This window comes from Brachycentrus maculatus, unplaced genomic scaffold (genome assembly GCF_059751285.1).
Source record: "Brachycentrus maculatus isolate JH-2025_06_01 unplaced genomic scaffold, ASM5975128v1 h1tg000188l, whole genome shotgun sequence".
NCBI lineage: Eukaryota > Metazoa > Arthropoda > Insecta > Trichoptera > Brachycentridae > Brachycentrus > Brachycentrus maculatus.
Window position 1 is genome coordinate 1,288,334 of NW_028280939.1, and position 22,671 is coordinate 1,311,004.

Genomic DNA, 22,671 nt, shown 5'->3' on the forward strand with positions numbered 1-22,671 from the left:
CATATATTTTTTAAAACAATAACTCTTTCAATAACTCTTTTATTTTCAAAACCATGTATTTATTTCTAAGAAAAATGTATTCTTACAATACAAAAACAGTGTTTTAAGCATAAAATTCCATTACATCATTCCAGGCAAGATGAATATAATTTCATTAATTGATTCGGCAGTCACTTTGTGGTAAAATCTATCAATTTTTAATATAAGTTTTACTTAGTAAATACCACTATTTCTTAAAATCTACTGTGACCGTGTTTCAATGCATTCCACATAATTTTCAAACACCGTATGAAAATGATGCGGAATGCATCGAAACACGTCTCACAGTAGATTTTAAGAAATAGTGGTATTTACTAAGTAAAACTTAAAATAAATAAAAAAATGGAAATAATCTCATATCCATTTTTTTAGATAGCAGATCTTGCCGTTCTGTGTATATTATCAATATCAATTATATATAACGATATCAATTATATTTTGGTGTACTAGGAGTTGAGGGTTAATTATATAACTGCTATATTTTTTTAAGGAAATAGCTAAGGATTAATATGATCTACTAATTGAATGGCAGAATATCAGCAATGACTACGGCACTTGTATGAGACGTATAAATGGGAATTTTGAAGTTCAATTTTGTACTTTTTTTTAGTATTTTAGTAGCGTAATAAATTTAAAATTAGTCAAAATATTTGTATCAGTTTTAAACTTATTTATCTCCATAAAAAAAACTTATTTTTTTCATGTTTATATAATTACTTGAAACGCCTTTGTGGTAATATTTTACGAAAATAGCGCCTTAGACATTAAATACCTAAATACTCAAGGCAATAATTTACTGAATGGCTATATAATTTATCCACAAATTACACGGAGATAAATCAATACAACACCGATATCAATACGTATGTTATACAATATGGTAAAGATCTTAAAAATCTTTGTATATGAGAATATTTAGATAATTCGATTTTTAAAATACCAAGATGACCTTCAAAGGACCTACTCAAACATACCACGTCAATTGGCTTTAAAAGGGACAAGCCCAAACCACCTAATTAAATAAAGTTATTTTAATTGGAAAACAACGACGCTAGAATTTGGTTTTTTACTTGTTGAGACAAACAGAATGACTCTTTTTAAGTGACAGTTCTACCGTCAGGGCAAGATGTTTTTATTTTATTTTATTTGGTCTGGTAAACGTTTTGGTGTACCTATGTAAGATCAAGCATTTGTTTTGATTCTCAGTATCGGTGATGCATGAAACGAATTTGTGGGAAATATTAATCCGTAGAATGTCACTATCAGTTCTATCAATCTCACGGAGAATTTCCGCCATGCATATCTCTCGAAGTGGGTACATTGATTTTAGACAAACCTAGTCAAACGGTTGATGGTCAATAAAATTATAATTAACAACATTAGAATTCACAATAAAATATGATATCCTTGTGGGTCGTAGATTTACTCTGAAGATTACAAACGAAACATGTATTTACCTATTATTTTTATTACTTTGCATGTTGGATCCCAAACTTTTTTGGTGCAGCATCCTCTTAAAGGTAATTATTTATCAGTGGCCCCCCTAACAAAAGAAATAGCCAACTTTTACCCCCTCGCATCAAACACAAATTGATCACATTCTCCTTAGCGCCTCTTAAACCTCTCTAGAGCCTCCTAGGCAGGGGGCAATATCGCCCCCTATTTTAGTGTATTGATACTAGAATTCGAAACAGATCGAAGCTACATTTTAAACCGCAATGAAAAAAATACACACCAATTATTTTTCTGTTCGACTATAGGATATAGACCAATTCTATAAAAAAAAGTATCGTGATACTGACCTTCTTCCCTTTATTGAATCCATTTGAAATTTCTCATTTTAAAATGTATGAGAACTTATTACAAAAACCATAAAACCGTGATTATAAATTTTTATATCTGGAAACGTCAAATTCTCAGCTTGCCAGAAATAAATATATTTTTGCAGAAAATATATTTTCGCCGTTTGACAATCGATGATAAACCAATACGTAATAATATTATTTTCAAAGTCAAAAATTCGTTTTATATTGTTGTTATATTTTTTATTTGTATGTGTATCGATTAATATTGTTATATTATTTAAAAAAAGTCATACTGTAAAAAAAATACAACGAAAAAATTAGCACTACTGATTTTTTTCATTAGCCTCTTAAACTTCTGAAGCTTATAAAGGATTTTTATCGTTATTAGAAAATAAAACCGTGATTAATTTTTTTAATTAACTAAAATGAAAAAAAGCAACACAATTTTTTTTTTCATTTAAATTATTATTGTTATTACAGCAGTAATAAGACATAGGGAAAACATGCTTAATACAAATAATTTCATGCGTATGCAAAAATCTTTTTACACAAATTCTAAAAGATTAAACACAGTATTTTAGACATCTTAACAAATGGCTATAGGAACTCGCATGTGGTTAGTTCTTTGTAACATGATATACACAAAAGCTTCAAAATCAAAGCAAATAAGGATGTTCAATATCGGGCAAAAAAATACACGTTACGTGTTAAGGTGATCACTTAAACCAGGCATTGACAGGTCTCGATCCGTGTGAAAGCTGTGACATCCAAGTTTCCTTTCTAAAAAACTTAATAATTTATTAGATTTAAATTTTCTACTAACGCTTCTTGGTGGAACTGCATTTATATAATATAATAATTATTTTTCGTCCGCCTCCATAGTGTAGTGGTTATCGCGCTAGGCTACCATGCTGGAGGTCCCGGGTTCGATTCCCAAGAGGGTCGAAATAAATATTATTGATTTTTCAGTCAAATATTTATTTAATATGACCCTGGACTGGTACCTGAAGCGAAAGCTGATCACCTTTCCTTCGTGTATTTAACGATCAGGATAACACTGCTTCTATACGATGCAGTGCCCTATGCACCTTTGGGGTGCGGATAAGGGTTAGGAGGGAGGAGAGAATAATTATTTGATTGCTATTATTATTATTGATTTATATTGAGATAATCATAACATGTCGCTCACTCCTTTCAAGAATGTCATAAATCAAAAATCGTCAATTTTCAGTTGTGCATGTTTTCGGAATGCCCAAAAAATGTACTATATCTTAGCAAAAGTGGCATATTTTTAACTTAATATTTACCCGCTACAGGGCAGAAAGTGTTGTTTTTGCATTTTGAAGAAAAGGTATTGTTTAATTATATTTTTAAATATACTAAATATTTTTCAAATGGAGAAAAAACCTTCAGGTTTTACCTAAAAAGATCTGTTGCGCAGTAAAAAGTTCAATAAGTGGCTTGATATTTTTTTCTCATACATTGTATTATATTTTTAAACTTTAAAAACGTTCTCCTGAAAAATCAAGTATTTTGATTTATAACGTTCTTGAAAGGAGTGAGCGATGTATTTCAAATTTTCTCCAATTTTAGTAAGAATTTCCTACTGAAAAAAATTCATTGGTCAAAATGAGTTAAATAGGTAGGTACTCGTAATTAGTCACTCTCTTCCTCAGAAATCCTCATTAGTAGCGCTTACGTTGCCATCCTGCACATACCTCCATACATTATCATTTGTATTGTATAATCGGGACCATATACATACACAATTTCTCATGTGTGTATGTCACATTCGTAGTTATGTGGATATCTCGGATGACATTCTTTTTCAGTCTGTGCTAAACGAGGGATCAGGAATGTATCATTAAACAAATCCTTGAATCCTCCAACAGAGATGAATGCCGCGGATACGTATAAAAAAACTTTATATACGCTTACCATTCATATTGAGTACCTGTGAACCAATCGACCTTAAGGCACAGTGTTCGTTAAGTCGCTTCATTCGCCCGGCCACCACCGGAGAGGACACATATCTGCTCACGTCAATTTAAAAAAGTGTTAAAAATCTACAGCACGCTTTATTAGATAAGTGAGCGAAAAATTATGAAACTGTTTGGAAAAAAATCGGCAAAAAATGTCCATATGCTTCAGTAGTGGTTATTTTATAATTGCAATACTATACTAATGTTTTGACCGGATACCAAAACAAACTAACCTAACCTAAAAAATACTCAGTAAGTATATACATATAGGGATAATATAAAAAAGCCAATGTCATCACTATGAGGTCAAAATAAATTATGGAACAAAGGCAAAATAAAAGAATGGGTGAATGATTTAAGAGTGAAATCAATGAAAATTGTAAAATTGTTTATATTCTTAATTTTATCTCTCTTCTTTGTGTGTATATTAAGTTAAAATGGATAAAAACAATAAAAAATGTATGTAAAAAGAACTCCACCGACAAGACACACAAGGTGGCTTGGTGGGTCTCTGCAAAAAATATTTTTAATTTGTTTATAATTGTTCTTTAAATAAATGTACTAGTTATGTTAATAAAAATAAAATAATAATTTAAAAAAATATATTTAGAAAATAAAAAGCTTTCAAAATCAATATACACATTTATATTTGATGGTATATATTTATTCACAATATACCATGGTATATATTTATTCACAATATACCATCGCTATACACATTTACGTAAAGTGTTTATTTGCGTTCTTCTTGATTATATGAGTATTATGCTGTAAGGAATCTACTGCGTTTTAGTGTCTGGACGGACGTAATGAAATCACAACAACACAATTGGTCATTGATCTTTGGTGACTGATGGTACCTATCGTAAATATTATCAATGATTTCATAAAGGGAGGTGAATTTATAAAGGGCAAAAATATGTCAACTGGAATTTGAATGAGGAACAAGTGAATTATAAAATAAAAACCCACGCAAACTGGTCCTTCCTTTCAGGTAGGTAGGTACCTACCTGCTGCGGACGGGGTTAGGCTGTTAGGTGTCGTTTGTGATAGGGTAGAGATAACAGAATACCGATGTCACCAAATCAATTTAATGCCTATCTTCTCTCAATAATATGGTTATGACATGAGTGTGGACGCCTCGTAACAATAGCAGTGGTCGGCTATGGCATAAATTGAAGGTAAACGTATGGTATAAAGTAGATTGTGTCAGGTTTCGTAGTAAAAAAGGACTATAAGTAGTATTTGGTGTACAGCTGAAAGAAACAAATTCCTATCTAAAATGGCTTGCAGATTTATTAAATAATCGAATTTTCAGATTGAATAAAAATAAAATGCAAATTAGATATTAAATGTTACCTGGGTTTAAAGAATATTAAGTTGCGGAGCTATCGATTATCTCGCCTTAAGGCAGAATAACGTAATTGAATTTTTTGTTTAAAACGCCGTTTTTGTATTGAAAAAAGAAATTTTCTTTCGAAATAATTGTATGGTTTTAGAAAGAAAAGAATTATTAAAAGGCAAGGAGTTAAAATTTTTTTTTTTTAAATATATATTTAAAAAATTCTAATTTCAATATATACTTATTCTAAAAAAATTGAGACAAGTCTGGCTCCTCATGCAGCCCGTCGCTTACTGAATTGTATGTTTGCGAGTATGCCCGTAAGACCTTAGAGTATTCTAAGCCAAAGACAGACGTATGCGAGTGATGATTCTAAGCCAAAGACAGACGTATGCGAGTGATATTGGAATTTGATTTCCAAACAACCCGATTCCAATTTTCAAACACAAATTACTTACGTTTATATGAAAAATTAAATAATTTTTCTGTCATGAGAATATTAAAATTATATTTTTACTGTATCATAGATACAGTAAAAATCATTACATAAAATTAAGTGCGGGGCAGAGTGCACAGATTAATGAAACGTATGGTCACCTTCTACCACTGATATAATATTTTATATTTTTAATTGGTATCCCTGATTTTTATTACTTCAAGTTGTGAATTGGCGTTCCGAGTACCAATCGTAACGAATATCGCGTCGTACGATTGACGTTACGGCACTTATTTTTATGTGAAGATAATTAAATACATATTCGGAAGAATGTATGGGTTTTCTTTACTCTCGTCATTTTCGCGGTAATTTAAAACTGTATTTATATGTTCAACATACTCTACAATAGTTGACAGCTCGTAATGTGATGTATTTTGTTTATAGGTTATCTTTAATATCTCCAATAATTCAACAGAATATCAGATCGATTACCACTTGCACACCTTTGAAGTTTCAAATTACACCATGTCTTTGGTAAGTCATTTGTATTATTTAATGATACTCGAATAATTTGTAATCCGACGACAACTCAGTTGTGTAAATATAATAATGCATGAAAATCATTTGTAAAAACTTCGAAATTACGGAAACAAATAAGTATTCCTGCCTTATTTTTAGTGCCGAACCTCTGAAGAAGAAGAAGAAAATGGATCCAGCTATATTCAGACAGCGAGAGGAAAGGAAAAAGAAAAAAATTGAGAAACAAATTCGAAGACTGGAAAAGAACGCGCGTCAGTTGAAAGCTATTGAAGAAAACGAAGAACCTCATGTGCTCGTGGATGAGAGGGAGTAAGTTTAACCCTAAAGATTTGTACAGTATATCCTAGCTAATTTGAATCCTACTTAATTAGTTAGGTAATTAGTGACCGTTAGGTAATTAGTGAAAGTCTACTGTAATTAGATAATACAATTCTGGGATGGGATCCTGGAGGTTTTTCACTCTCGTTGGTCCTAATACTAGAAGTTTCTAAGGTGGCCTAGACTGTGTACCAACTGTGGGTTAATTCAAACATTGTTTTGTTAAAAATAAAGTCTATTGGTTGCCTGCTAAACATGGGGTCTGTCGACTACTAGCAGGCTCTACTAACTGCTAAAGATTTATCTAACGTTATAATTATTCGCTCCGTAAAAATTGCCTCCTGAGAACGCTTTGGATTAATCTTTAGCTAAAATGGTATGTTCAATGCACAGAAAGAATAAAAGATTGTACTTACAGTTTTTACCTTTTATTTATACAAAATACAAACTCAACTAAACTTAAAATGATTGAGAGTGGAAATACTTAAATGAAACAATGGGATATAATTGGTGAAATGTGGAAATAAAGAAGTTAAGAAAAAGTATAGAATTCTTCTCTTCTTCAAACCCTTATCCGCACCCGATGGTGCATAGGGCACTGCATCATATAAATCCAGTGTTATCTTGATCGTTAACACATGAAGGAAAGGTGATCAGCCCTCCGCTTTATGTCCAGCATAATATTGAAAAATAATTTTTCTTCTTTTGCTTCTAAACCTTATCCGCACCCAATGGTGCATAGGCCACTGCATCGTATTGATGCAGTTTTATCTTGATCATTACTTACTTGAAGGAAAGGTGATTAGCCCTCCGCTTCAGGTGCCTGTCCAGGGTGATGTTGATAAATATTAGAGTGAAAAATCACTTATATTTATTTAACCCCCCTTGGGAATCGAACCCAGGAACTCCAGTACGGTAGCCGAGCGTGCTGACCATTACACTACTACGGAGGCGGACAAACGTTTCTCCTTCTTCGTGTCCGCTGTTCGGACCTGTTCGGCTCGGCGCATGACATGTTGTACAGTGTTGCCGCCACAAGTCCTTCTTGATTATTTTAAAGCCAGTGGCAGTTTTGTAAAATTCAAAAGTATGAAAGCAAAGTTGCTAAGCTAATGATGTAATACTTATTGATATAGTGTTTCAGTATAAAGTATATGATAGTATTTTACTCTATGATAAAGTGTTCATAATTCCAGCCCCAATCACCATTGCCGTCCATTACTCTTTAGAGCACTATTTGGAAGCACTATTAAGAGTACTTTTAGAGACTGTATATATATCGATACTTATATCCAGGGCTTTTTTTAAACAAAAAAGGTCCCAGAATTCACTTTGTGTCAAGCTTTTAACTAAAAAAAAAATTTTTCATTTATTAATTTGACAGTCACTGTGGTAAAATCTATCCATTTTTAATTAATGTATTACTAAGTAAATAGCACTTTTTCTTAAAATCTACTGTGATACGTTTTCGTTTGAAAATGATGCGGAAAGCATTGAAACACGTGTCACAGTAGATTTTAAGAAAAAGTGGTATTTACTGAGTATATATTAATTTAAAAAAAATTCTATTCAAATATCATAAAAAATAATCCATTAAAAAAGGTGCCGGAATGCCGTTTCACCGCGTGACAGGAAAAAATAGCCTTGCTTATTTATATATACTGTTTGTAATTCCAGCCCTCCACACTATTGCGATCCATTACTCTAAAAGACTTGTCTGTCTATTTGGAATACATCACACAAAGTCACATTCTTGTACAAGTATTTGAGAAGTAGTTCAAGTTTGTAAACGTTATTGGTTATTTATTTCTATTTAGACGCCGTACCCGTCCTGCGGTAGTTCTGTCCCAAGACGTGTTGGAGTACCGAGCTCTTCTGGAAAAGAACTGGACTCGACACATCACCAAGGAGAGGGTGAAGGATATTAGAAACATTGACCGCATTTTATCCTCACAACGGAAGGCGCTCGAAGCCCTAAGACAAGAATCTGAAGAGTTATATTTAGAGGCAATCTCGGTAAGTATTTTTTTCATTCCATGTTCGCTCCCTAGGTGTAGCATATGGCCAACACGAGACGTCTCCAAGTCACTCTGTCATCCGCCAAATGTCATGACACTTTACGTGTGCATTCACTGGAGCCATCTATGGTTGGATTGAGAAAGCTTTTATTTAGCAGAGACCCTTTTATTTAGATGTATGCAAGATAAGAATCCCAGATTATTTTACTTACTGGGAGATGCTTGAAAACATGATTTTCATTTTTTTTCAGTGTGATATGACTCTTGTGCCGTATAATGGCAAAGGTCCTGTGGCTACTCCTCCGCAGAAAAACTATGAGACTCCTGACGGTGAGTATGTGGACATTTCAAGGAACTGGGATAATTAAATATTGATAAATATGTTTTCTAATATTTCCGTTACTTACTGGAGACTTAAAAAATGTATAATTGTGTAGTTTTATTCAATAAAGTTGTTAGTTATGTATTTCAAACATTTTTTCTTCCATAATTTTTCTTAATTTGTAAACTTTTTACCTTTGTTGACGGTCTGTGACACATTTAGTAATGCCCGAAGTGTCTTTGGCACAAAGTTTGTGGTAGCGTGGTACTGTAGAACGGGGCTACTTGAACTTTGATGTGTTACTTGAGCCCAGTACAAAAAAAATAGATCTGTATTTGGTCTACAATAATGAACGTATCGTGATAATAAGTGTCACCCGTCAGGGAAACAATGAATCATGTCGATACATTCATTATTGTAGACTAAATACAGATCTAATTTTGTTTTTTTGTACTGGGCTCAAATAAAACTCAAAAATTTCTACGTTCCCCATTCTACGGTACCCAAAATTCAAATCTTAATTTCCCTGAACATAATTTAATTTTTTCATTAATTGATTCGGCATTCACATTTTGGTAAAATCTATCTATTGTTAATTTAAGTTTTACTTAGTAAATACCACTATTTCTTAAAATCTACTGTGACACGTGATTGGATGCATTTCGCATCATTACGGTGTTTGAAAATGATGCGGAATGCATGAAACACATGTCATAGTAGATTAAGAAATAGTGGTATTTACTAAGTAAAACTTAATTTAAAAATAATTAAATTTATTGATATAATGATTTTTGGCTTAAAACTTTGAATCAGTTTATGCTGTTTAGGCCGTTTGTAAGGTGTGTTGATTCCCACTAAATTTAAAATATGTGTTGCAATACTGTTTTAGTGTTTGAAGCACATTTTGTATATTAAATTGCGATAATTAAACACTGAGTACAAAAATGGCAGACATTCACGTAAGGAAGTGTGCACCATCGTCATATATTTTATTTATTGTTTCGGCATTCACTTTGTTGTAAGACATGATTAAATTGTAAATGAAAACACTTTTTTATCACTTGAGTCCCGTAGAACGGGGTGTGAACTTTGATGTGTTACTTGAGCCCAGTACAAAAAAAATATTTAGATCGTGGTATCCATCGAAGTATCGTGACAATAAGTGTCACCTGTCAGGGAAACAATGAATCACTCGATACGTTCATTATTGTAGACCAAATACAGATTAATTTTTTTTTGTACTGGGCTCAAGTAACACATCATTCTACAGTATTAATATTTATTTTTAACGACTTGTTTCGGAAACGGATGCTTCCATCTACGGGTTTGATTATAAACTTTTATTTTCAGTAAACTAGTTGTTAAAAATAAATGTAATGCTCAAGTGGTAAAAAACAAGTGTTTTCATTTATTTTATGGAAAATAGAACCTGCTAGTGCTGATTCGTTTAGTGCGCCATTTTGTTGGCAGATATTACATACTTTACCGCTCCTTTTAGAAATAAAACAATATTATAAGATAGATCACATTATTTATTCATGTAAATTTTTCCTCTATGTTTTATTTACCATTATATGTACATAATGCATATTGGACTAATTTCTTAAACCATAATTTTATTTTGGTAAACAAATATTGCAGTTCGTATTTTTATATACATGTATTTTTTTTTGATACTTGTTTAAATATCTTGTATATGTTAAGTATTGAGTACGATGAGTATTTTGAGATTACAATTTTTTTTAAATTATGCGGAAGGACCATAACACATCAAAAGATAGTTTTAGGAAGACTAGAAGAAGTTAATTTTCTATATTTCCTAATTTTTTGTGAAAAAAATTCATTTCATCGTAATATGTATACAATTTGATAGATAGTGAGATTCTTGTTACATCTATTTGACTAGAGATTATTTATTAATAATATGTATAACTATTTTTAAATACAATACCTTAACATTTAGTAAAATACACAATGTACAATATAAATATAAATTAGTTTTGTGCCTTCATTTAATCTTAAACCTGTAACTAGGTGACAGAGCTTAAATCTATAGTAAACACATCGCTCACTCCTTTCAAGAACGTCATAAATCAAAAATCATCAATTTTCAGTTGTGCATGTTTTCGGAATGCCCAGAAAATGTACTATATTCCAGCAAAAGAGGCATATTTTTAACTTAATATTTACCCGCTACAGGGCAGAAAGTGTTATTTTTGCATTTTGAAGAAAAGTTATTGTTTAACTATTTTTTTAAATAAACGAAATATTTTTCAAATGGAGAAAAAAACTTCAGGTTTTACTTAAAAAGATCTGTTGCACTGTTAAAAGTTCAGTAAGTGGCTTGATATTTATTTTTAATATATTGTATTACATTTTCAAACTTTAAAAACGTTCTCCTGAGAAATCAAGTTTTTTGATTTATGACGTTCTTGAAAGGAGTGAGCGACATATTTAAGATTGAGATTTCAGTGTTTACTATCAAACTTCTAGTATTTGAATTAGTGTTTTTAATAAATAGTAAAAGGAAGATGCTTGTAAACTTATACATAGACAATAAATAAAAAATCACATCCCTAGTTTAAGTAATTAAAGTATACATTGCCAAATTGCTAAAATACCATTTGACGTAGAGAGATTCATTATTAACAACCTTCAGTTGGAATGTAGCATTATGGGGAATATTTATTTAATATACATAGAGAGATTCTAGTAAGCTAATCTCCACGAGCCCGCATGACCCAGAGCGAGTCCTCTCTCGTCGAAGGTCGCAAGGGACAGTCTGGCTGTTTTGTTGGCCAACCTTCTGGCGGGTGAGTCCATGTCTCCGCCGCCTTCTACTCCGACTGTAAGAAATTAAATGTATCACTTGACTGAAATATTTTCCAGAAGTCCATAAATTAAAAAAGGAGAAATTATTAATGTATAATTGTTTATTGTTCTGAACACATTGTTTTCGGAAAACGCTTAAAAGCATCTTTTGGTAGAGCGCGAGAGACCCTAAAAATATTGTACAGATCGTAATTGGGTTTGTGGTTACTTGTGATTAGTATGGTCGTGCGGCAGACTGTTTGAGTATAGTTAGGATCGGGGTTGATGAAAAAACCATCTGATGTGTTACTGAAGATTTGTGGAGGATGGGTCAGTTATCAAATGGGATTTTTGTTTTGATTTATTAGTATACTAGAAGATTTTATATATCGATTGGCGGCAAAATATCAAGCTATTCAATTTTGTAATGGCTGCTCAAATGTTGGCAAATAGGAGTTTTGAAACAACAGGATGCTAACCACAATTTTTGTGGAAAAACATACCATGGTAGGTTTAGTTAAAACATTGTTATCGAGCGATTTTTTCATCAACACCGACCCTAATTGTATTCAGACAGTCTGCCGCGCGACCCTCAGTATACTAATCACAAGTAACCGAAAACCCAATTCCGATCTGTACAATGTTTTTTAGAGCATCATGCGCTCTACCAAAAGTAAGCAAATAGAAAGCTTATAAGCATCTCCCAGTCTCTACCAACAGTATGTAATAGACGCTTTTAAGCCTTTCCCGCAAACAATGTGTTAAGTGAGTAAAAAACAAAGGCAAAAAAAAACTACTGCAAAAAGATCTGCATAATTTTGGTACAGATATTGGAAAAAAAGAGGTGAGGTGGTTAAAATACAACTAAATTTTATGTAAGCTTCAATGTTCGGATAGGTGAAGTTAGGTCCATTTATATTTTATTTAGTAGTCTGTGAGCACTACTAAATATAAATTTCACGCAAAGCAAAATATACACAATGCACAGTTCATTGGCATACACAGTCCTTTAGCAGGCGCCGTGGCGTAGTTGGGTAGAAGCTTGAATGCGAAACTGGCGTCGCGGGTTCGATTCCCGCCAATTGGAGAATAAATTCAAGAAAGATTTATTTTCAATTGGTCCAGACCAATGTTTTTCCAATGTGTTTTCGATGTATTAGACACATATACCTTCCCTATCCGTACTATCATACCTGCAGACAAACCTCTAAAAATAGAGGCTTTATGGCTTATAAAAAAATATATATATACATATATATTTCCGCCTCCGTAGCGTAATGGTCAGCACGCTCGGCTACCATACTGGAGGTCCCGGGTTCGATTCCCAGGGGGGTTCAAATAAATATTTAAAACATATAACCCTGGACTGGTACCAGAAGCGGAGGGCTGATCACCTTTCCTTCATGTGTTAATGATCAAGATAACACTGCGTTTATATGATGCAGTGCCCTACGCACCACAGGGCGCAGATAAGGGTTAATGTATATATATATATATATATATATATATATATATATATATATATATATATATATATTAAAAAATCAATAGGATTGTCAGTGATGGTAAAATTTTACCTGGCGAGTTTTGGTAGTCATACTGCTGAGGAGATTCAGCTCTCTGTCCGTCTTCTGCGGCCACCCTCTTTTTGAACTCCCCCACAAAGTGGACGATGAGAGTCTCCATCAGCAGGGCCTGTCTGGAGAACACCTGAAGGATTTTGGTTACCCTCAGTCCATTCTCCACCACCATGAACTGCAGGAAGAGGCAAGGAAGACAATCCTCGTTGGCTTCGTTAGATGGGCGCGCATACTCCCAGGACATCTCCTCATATCGTAGTCCAAGAAGCATAGTCTGCAAACAAAATTATTTGTGATTTTCATATAAGACGGCTAACAAAACTAGCAGTGTCATAAACAGAGAAGACATAAGACAGACTTAAAAGCTAGTAATAATAAAAGTATTATAGTATATTTACTATGTGTCTGTAGTGTAGTGATTAAAGTGTTTGGCTACCATGCTGGAGGTCCCGGGTTCGATTCTCAAAGGAGTCAAAATAAATAAAAGGGTTTTTCATTCTTATATTTATTAAATATTCCCCTGGATTCAGGAGTGATCATCTGCCTTCATATAATTAACGATCAATTTAATGCTGCGCCAATTTGATGCACTGCCCCAATTTGATGCACTGCCCTATGCACAATTGGGTGCAGATAAGGGTCAGTAGCAGTAATTTAAACAAGTTTTTACTGTGTCTAATGCTTGCATGAGTAAGTGTATGCAACCCCAAGTGTCTAATCTAAGCTTACCATTGCTGTTATCTTCTTTTCTCAACATACTATTACATTTCCGTTTTCCTTTCCTTATAAAAGTAATGTCCCTTACCCTGAGTTTCATCATCTATATCATTAGTATCTTTTCAAATATTTATGTATATTTACAACATTTTGAGTGTGTCCAAATATTTGTTCACAAATCTTGATTATTTCCAATTAGGAGTTATTTTTTACATTATTCATTTGACATCTCAACATAGATGAAGAAGAATATGGGCATTTACAGGACTTACAACAGTCAAAGACTGGTTTAGTGTCACTTTACACTGGTGTTACATTCACCAATTCTACCCATGATTGACAACCACACTATTCAAATTCTTGGAACTTCTAGATATTTTGATTAAACTCGATACACAGTTCTTGAACTCGACAGACTACACGAGAGACATCTATGGTGGGATGAGCCAAGCTTTTTATTAAGCAGAAACTCTTTCATTTGTATGTGAGGTCTGAATCCTGGATTATATTCACATACTTGAGAAACGCCAGAAAATACCATTTAGTTTTTTTTTATACTCTTATATTCTATATATATTCTATATAATAGTATATTCCATTCCTAAGTTCAAGAATCTAGAGCGCCGGACTGATCATCACCTTGCTTTTGCACAGTTAGTGATCAAGTTAACACAACCTATGGACCGCTGGGTACTGATAACAGTTAGAACAGTGAAAATATTGCCTGTGTTATTTATTATCTTAACAAACTGTAAGTATAAAGACATTATCTAACACTATCAAAAAGTAATAGGTTTGATAAAGCTTCAAATTTTGACATGGGGTATTAAGGTGGGGACTGACTGAAGCATTTCGTCGTAACGTAACATTCGCGGCGAGCATCCGAACATCGGATGGAGCACTCGGAACAAGCTCAGTTCGCTGTACTGACTATACGAATGGTCGCATCGTAACGTGTTACGTCACGACGAAATGGCTCCGGTCATCCCAATTATTAAACGCTACAATTGTGAGAAATTGCAGAGAAAAGGAAGACAATAATATGGTACTTACACATTCACATTCATCTATAACATAGACTCCTGTAGCGTTGACAGCCACCAGAACAGCAATATCCTGATGAGTTATGAGACTCGTTAGCCCGCGAACTGGTTGCTCTACTTGGCCTTGGAAGAATGCCGCTCTGTAATGTAATGAAAATAATCGTATATATAAAAAATCATATTTTTCTTTTTCTTGGTGTAGGCCTTGTGGCCTGTTTTCATCCCTGGAGTAGGGTAGAGGAATTGGACTAAGAAAGATGTCGTGGTTGTGATATTGGAAACTGGACGGGTCTTAATATTAAGTAGCTGACACAGTATGAGATCATGATAGAAAGCAATAATGAGCGAGGTATAGTTGGATACCGCCTCCGTAGTGTGATGGTCAGCATGCTCGGCTACCGTTCTGGAGGTCCCGGGTTCGATTTCCAGGGGGGAGGGTCAAATAAATATAAGTGATTTTTTCACTCTAATATTAATTCAAATTTATACTGGACTGGTCCGCGAAGCGCAGGAGTGATCACCTTGCCTTCAAGTAAGTAACGATTGATTGTTACATGAAGAAATCTTGAGATACCACCTTGAGATAACACTAGGTCAATATACAAGTCGATATGATGTATATTGACCTAATGTTATCCCAAGTTATCACTAGGTCAACACATAAGTCAATATGATGTAGTGCCCTATGCACCATTATAGTAGGGATTGACCGGAGCCATTTCGTTGTAACATAGCACGTTACATGCGAGCATTCGTATAGTCAGTACGGCGAGACGAGCGCTCCATCCATAGTTTCGGATGCTCGCCGCGAGCGATGTTACGACATTACATTATAACGAAATGCTCACCGGAGCATTTCGTTGTAACGTAATGTCGTAACTGACCGCAATCCCTACCTTTAGGTGCGGATAGGGGTTTGAAGAAGAATAGTTGTATTACCCGTAGAAAGGCAGTGGCCAGCAGAGCTCGAGGTACTTCCTCATGAGCTTGCGGGGCGGTGCGGCGGCGGGGGCCCGCCGGAACTGCTCCAGCAGGCGCGCCTCGGCCCCCGCCTTGCTGCCCCCGCCCACGCCCCCGCCGCCACCCACGCCCACCCACCACCAGCGCCGGCGGAGATGCGCCGGGAGGAACTCCTTCTGCCTCTGCCTGAGAACAAGAGACATCATAATCAAATAACAAAAAAATATAGAATCCCTTGTTTTGGTAGCGTGGTTAAACACAACCCGATTTCTCTTTTTAATTAAAAAAAAAAACAAAAACAATGGTACTTCCAAACGCAACAGCTGGAGGCGTGTCGTAGGAGCCTGGGTGAGGACTTTCTGACATCGGATCCGTGATAGTTCATAAGCAACTCTCACGAGAGGTGGTATCATACATGATAAAAATAGTCAAGTAAATCGGTACCATAAATAAACTAAGCTAGGACACAAAATGCCAAATCCAGAACCTTCTAGTGGAACGGAAGGTCTGTTGACGACAGTCAACAGTTCGCCTTCTCCTGAGGAGTTTTACGTGGTTCCCTCCCAGCAATGAGCAAATGCTGAGAGATTTCTGGTTGCCCCACATTAGATTATCCCTGTTGCTCCCAACACAGATTTATTAAAAACAAATTTTTTTAGCTAGAAGAAACAAAATCCACCTAATGATCTATAAACTTTGTACATTATAAATAATAATAATCCCTTACCGCACCCCAATGGTGCATAGGGCACTGCTTCATATAAACGCAGTGTTATCTCGATCGATTACACATGAAGGAAAGGTGATCAGCCCTCCACTTCAGGTACCAGTCCAGTGTAATATTGAATAAATATTAGAGTGAAAAAATCACTTCTATTTATTAAACCCCCCCTGGGAATCGAACCCGGGACCTCCAGAACGGTAGGCGAGCATGCTGACCATTACGCTACGGAGGCGGACATTATAAATTATTGTACATTATAAGCAAGGTAAATAATAAATGCAACTCCCATCTAATAAAACGATAATAATGGTAGTATATAAAGGTTTTGAGCGGCATTTTAAGAACATTTTTATGACATCTTTAAATATGTAGATAAAGAAGTTACTGAGAATTTTTAGACAGAGCTTACGATTTTTTTATTGGCTTGTTTAATATTCATAATTCTATTTGTGATGACAACCACATTACTCATTTTGATAAGTGTACATTTTTTTATACAAACATCAGGGTTGGTGTCTTGGTTGAAAATTTTAATTAAAGCAGAAACCTCTTTTTTTACCAAATTATTTAAACCTATTGTTTTAATAAATTATTTCATATGATGAATGCCTGAATACATGTTTTTTACAGGAGTTATTTTATAAACATTTAGTTTTATACAATTTTGTTTTGTTTTATGATCTTAAATGCTATGCATGATTTAACCACCTTACCTTCGGGTTATTTTCAGGCATATTTTTTATAAACAAGCAAAAAAAATCACAACGTTTGTTGTCACAAAATATTGTCAGGTATGAAACCTGACAAAAAATTGTCAGTGAATCCGGTACGTATTAAATATTTTTGGAACAGAGAGATATCTTTTCTCATACGGGTTAGCGCAGAATGGTGAAGAAAAACTGCGCGTATCACGTACGTTTGTATGCGTAGGGTGTTTAAACAAGTTAATTTACTGAACTTTTATTACATCGTATTCACATAAGATTTGCATTTTGACCACTAGGGTTGTATCAATAATATTATCCGGAATATTAATAAAAAAGATTGCTTTATTACATACAAAAATGGAAATATTTTGATCCATACCATCCTAATAATCATGATTCTGAAATAAGTTACATTAAACCGAAGTATGATGGTAACTACCTTGTGTTATGACATTATGTATGTATATAAAAAGTATGTCTTTTCCAATATTGTTCTCAAATAAAAATGATCATAAAAATAAAAATGATTTTTATTTTTTTTAATACATTGTTGGCGGGCGGTTTTTTCATCACCCCCGACCCTAATTAGTATTCTAATACAATTCAAACCCTTATCCGCACCCCAATGGTGTATAAAGCACTGCATTATACAAACATAGTGTTATCTTGATCGTTAATCACACGAAGGAAAGGTGATTAGCCCTCCGCTTCAGGTACCAGCCCAGGGTAATATTGAATAAATATTAGAGTGAAAAAATCACTTATATTTATTTGACCCCCCCTGGGAATCGGACCCCTCCAGAACGGTAGCCGAGCGTGCTGACCATTACAATACGGAGGCGGACATTCTAATACAAGTTACAGCAAATCGAACTCCGATCTTTACAGTGGTGTTTGGCGTCTCGCGCTGTACCAAAGGTAAGCAAATAGAACGCTTATAATCGTCTCTCGCTCTCTAGCGTTTTCCGCAAACAATGTGCTAACATAGAATTGGTAGTAATGCAGTTTTTTTTTAACAATACCTAAAGAAGTGAGTGGTGTGGACTAGAGGATCGTAGGGCCCCAACTGTATCCGAGCTTGAAGGGCCCCCAGTGCCACAGCCCTGGCGCTTCCGCACGGATAGCGCCCCTTGATGACTCTCTCCCGAGCCTCTTCATAAAGCAGTTCAATGATTCGCCCTTCCCTGAAAACCGTGTAAAATTATCATAAGAGTATAATATAGGTATGTGAAAAACGGTTTGAAAATCTAAAAACATTTTTTATCTTCATAATAAACAAACGATAAACATTGAGTGTAAGTCCCTCTCCAAGTACAAGAGCTTAGTCTCATTTTTGGAGAGGCATGGATAATTAGTATAAGATATGTTATAAGAAGAAATATCTAGTAAATGAATTAAACTAATATGTATATTTTTTGTAACTATATTTTATAAAATAAAATAAAATATATGTTGGGTACTATATCCAAAATAAAACAAGGTTTGTTGGATTGAATTCTACATTTATTTATGTATATGTTAATACGCGACGCGTTTCGTCTTCTTAGGACATTATCAAACACATGTGTTTGATAATGTCCTAAGACGAAACGCGTCACGTATTAACATATACATAAATAAATGTAGAATTCAATCCAACAAACCTTGTTTTATTTTGGATATATTACCCAATAATTCAATATGGAATTCTACCAACTGTCTGCAGTTACAATGAATAAATTAAACTATTAACTATATTTTTTGTAACTATATTCAATAAAATAATATAAAATATGTGTATTTACATACTTAATTTTCTCTTCTTCATGCCTAGAGTAAAAGACATTTCTCTGGAAGCGGATGATGGGTTCATCTCGGAGCTGCTGGTTTGCTGTTCCGTGGCTGTATTTCTTCAGGAACTGTTTCCAATGGTTTCTCATTTCCCACGGTTTGTGGTATGATTTCATTTGCATTTCTGAAATGATCCAGATTAAACTATATTATTTCAAAGGAATGAATACCAAGAGTTTCTATTCCGGACTTGAGAATGTGGCAGGAGCTTTTGATTGATATTCTCTTTGATCCGATTCTGCATTATATGAATGCATTTTTGGGAGATATCTGGCCACACTCTATACACTATATAAATTACGTCACACCATTGTTAACAGCCGTTCTGTGGATGATACAAACATCTGTGGTCTGTGTGAGTGGTACTACAGGGTGGCACAAAATTAATTACCCTATTGGAACAGGTGTGGCAACCCACAACATAATCGAACGAACGAACATAATCGAACACGCAAGCAAGAAATGCAGAACGAAGCCGAACTCGGTCCGAACAAAAACCAGGGCGTCACATTCCGTTCCCGCTCGTCCAGTGATCGACACGCCCTTCTCCAACTGCGCTTACATTAGAATCACGCGATTATTCTTAAATATTTCTTGACTGTCATTTTCTAGAACTGAATAAATCTGTGTTAAAATTAATCCGCTTTCATCTTGCTTCCCTTCTGTTAATTTAAGTAGGTTTTCAACTAGAAACCACAAGGTTATAATTTTTATGAATGGCGTTGTACGTTGTCATATTTGCCATTTGTGAACTAGACAGCTGCAGTATACAAACAGATTGATAAAATGGGCATAAATGTGTATCAACACTGGCGGCAGCCAGATGACGGATATCATCTTTTTCACTTAACAAATAAAATTGTGAAAGTCCAAATAAAAATTTCCGTTACATAATTTTTTTTTATTTAGTAAAAAAAGTTATTCAAAAATACAATTGGATGATTAATTTTACGCCACTTTGAATTTGTTTGTATACTGCAGCTGTTTAGTTCACAAACGTCAAATACGATTGACGCACGACTCCATTTGCAAAAAAAAATTAACATCTTCCGGTAGGGTGATTGATTTTGCACCACCTGTACTTAGTTTAAGAGTACTTCTTTGGAAATCTTGACATGTATATTGTTTATTTTATAAACCATAAATTGTAATGCATATTTAAAAGATAAATAAAATCATTGATATATCGTAGTCGTACAGGAGAAAGTGACCAACTAACAAAACGTAAAATGTTCAGGAGGGCTATTTAAGTCACTTTTGCTTGGCAAGAAAATAAATATCAATGCAGTTAGTCATTTTTAACAAGACATTATATTATACTTCCAAGATTAAAATCCTTTGGGATTTGTTTCAGGGCAATATTAAGCTAGTAACACATCAAATAGTCAATGATCACGTTTTTGTAAAAAATGCACTTGGTCACTTTCTCCTGTATGACTACGATATGTCTGTTTAGTTATAAAACAAACCCTGAAGATGGCAACGGGTTGTTGCCGAAACTAGTTGGTTTCAATAATAAAAGTGAGTGGATCAAAAAACAAAGTTATTTTATTTCTCCAAATAATAAATTCATGACCGCCTACAAATTGACTACAGTTTGCGGCGTGTGTAGTGTATGAGTTTACTCTTATGAAATCTCACCTAGGAGCGGGCTGCACATCCAGAGGGAGAAGACGCTGGGCACCAGGGACTTGCTGACCTGGTTGAAGCCCATCTCCTCGCTGCCGATGATGCTGCGCAGCATGTAGCGCACCGTGCCGCCCGCCGGATCCTCCATGTCCAGCTGCAGGGCCACGCGGCACATGAGGTACACACAGACCGGAGTCAGTTTCGGCGCATTGTGACCAGCTGGGGACAAAATACTATCATGATTCTTCTTCCTCTTCTGTGCGTGTCATGTCAGGTCTCTTGAGAGCAATTGTCCTTGTCCCGGGATGGGTCTAAACAGCGCCTCGACGGTTCTGATCCCCGTCCAATCTCATATATTCAGAAGCCAGAATTGAATAAAGCAATTTTTAATACCTATATTATAATTAATAAAGCTATTTTATAGACAAAAAAACATGTATTTTTTTTTAGATAAAACATCCCGAAACAAAAAAAATCTAATCCTTATCCACACCCAATGGTGCATAGGGAACTGCATCGTATTGACGCAGTGTTATCTTGATCGTTAACACATGAAAGAAAGGTGATCAGCCCTCCGCTTCAGGTAATATTGAATAAATATTGAAGTGAGAAAATCACTTTTATTTATTTGACCCCCCCTTGGTAATCGAATCCGGAACCTCCAGTACGGTAGCCGAGCTTGCTGACCGTTACACTACCTAGGCGCACAAAAGTACATTAGATTACAAAAGTACATTAGCCAAATTAGTATGGCAATATAAAAAAAAAATGTTATTATTTTTCAAATAATACAATGCAATATTCTTGTGTGGTAAAAAAAGGTGTAAAAATAACTCTTTCATAAGATTATGAAGAGAAATGCGTAAAAACTTTATGAGTGGGGCGTGCCGACATGTCCCCTTATCAGCATAACGGAAAATTGGCAGGATATTCATAATTTTGTTTACATTCATATGCAAACAGAGTATGACCGGCCAGACCTATAGGGTGAGGCAATAAGTTATGAATGATTTATTTATTAAATAATATTTTTAAAAGCAAATTTTAAAAAAAACTTTAAATTTGTGATTGATATCTTTATTTGACATCATTTCAATTTGCTTTTCTTAAGTATGAATAAAAATATGGACACCTCTAGCAACAATCCAAGCTTTGACTGGTTTTGGGCACTTTGTATGTGGTACAGTGCGCTGTCGAAATATTTAAATATTAGCTTTGGATTGTGGATACATATCTTGGTACATATCTTGCTCCTCCGATAGCACCACTAAAAAGTCAGATGGTGTCAAATAATGCAATCTGTATAGTGACTACACACTTACTTATTATTTTTTGACATCTCATCAATGATGAAGAAGAATACAAAAGTCTAGAATAATGAAGAAGAATACGGAAGGCATTTACAGGGCTGACGACCGTCATAGGCTGGTTTAAGTGATCACTTTACATATGTGTAACATTCACCAATTCTACCCATTATTGACAACCACACTACTCAAATTCTTGGAACTTCTGTATATATGAACCAATTTAGAAACCTTGTTCTTGAATCACTAGAACTTCACTAGAGACATCTATGTATTGGTGAGATGTAAGGAAGCTTTTTATTAAGCAGAAACTCTTATATTAGTATGTGAGGTCCAAATCCTGGATTATAATCACACACATGAGAAACGCCAGAAAATACCATTTTCATTTTTATTATTTAAGCTTATAATTTGACCAGACAATTTATTTACAACATTTTGAGTGTGTCCAAATACTTGTTCACATAATCTGGATTCTCTCCAATTACAGGAGTTATTTTCATATTATGAAAATAACTCCTGTAATTGAAGAGAATCCAGACTTTGTGAACAAGTATTTGG

At 34.5% G+C, this 22,671-nt stretch overlaps 2 protein-coding genes across 3 annotated transcripts in view; one reads left to right on the forward strand and one right to left on the reverse strand.

Annotated features, from left to right (window-relative positions):
- Positions 1-5,849: 5,849 nt before the first annotated feature.
- On the forward strand, positions 5,850-8,946 carry mRpL40 (mitochondrial ribosomal protein L40). The gene is made up of 5 exons (XM_088262745.1): positions 5,850-5,969; positions 6,049-6,138; positions 6,283-6,453; positions 8,280-8,478; positions 8,732-8,946. Exons 1-5 carry the CDS (start codon positions 5,935-5,937, stop codon positions 8,846-8,848), a joined length of 612 nt encoding a protein of 203 aa, XP_088118871.1. The 5' UTR covers positions 5,850-5,934; the 3' UTR covers positions 8,849-8,946.
- Positions 8,947-11,252: 2,306 nt separating this feature from the next.
- The window catches only part of Bili (FERM domain-containing protein 8 Bili), a 40,279-nt gene continuing 28,860 nt past the window's right edge, over positions 11,253-22,671 (reverse strand). The window contains exons 4-10 of one of the 2 annotated variants that reach the window (XM_088262747.1): positions 20,816-21,022; positions 19,133-19,298; positions 18,367-18,528; positions 15,893-16,099; positions 14,964-15,093; positions 13,191-13,467; positions 11,253-11,648 (exon numbers count right to left, since the gene is read on the reverse strand). In XM_088262747.1, the coding sequence (XP_088118873.1) occupies positions 11,512-11,648; positions 13,191-13,467; positions 14,964-15,093; positions 15,893-16,099; positions 18,367-18,528; positions 19,133-19,298; positions 20,816-21,022 (1,286 nt within the window). In that variant the 3' untranslated portion in view covers positions 11,253-11,511. The remainder of the gene's footprint in view (positions 11,649-13,190; positions 13,468-14,963; positions 15,094-15,892; positions 16,100-18,366; positions 18,529-19,132; positions 19,299-20,815; positions 21,023-22,671) is intronic. The other variant, XM_088262746.1, reaches the window with a different exon arrangement.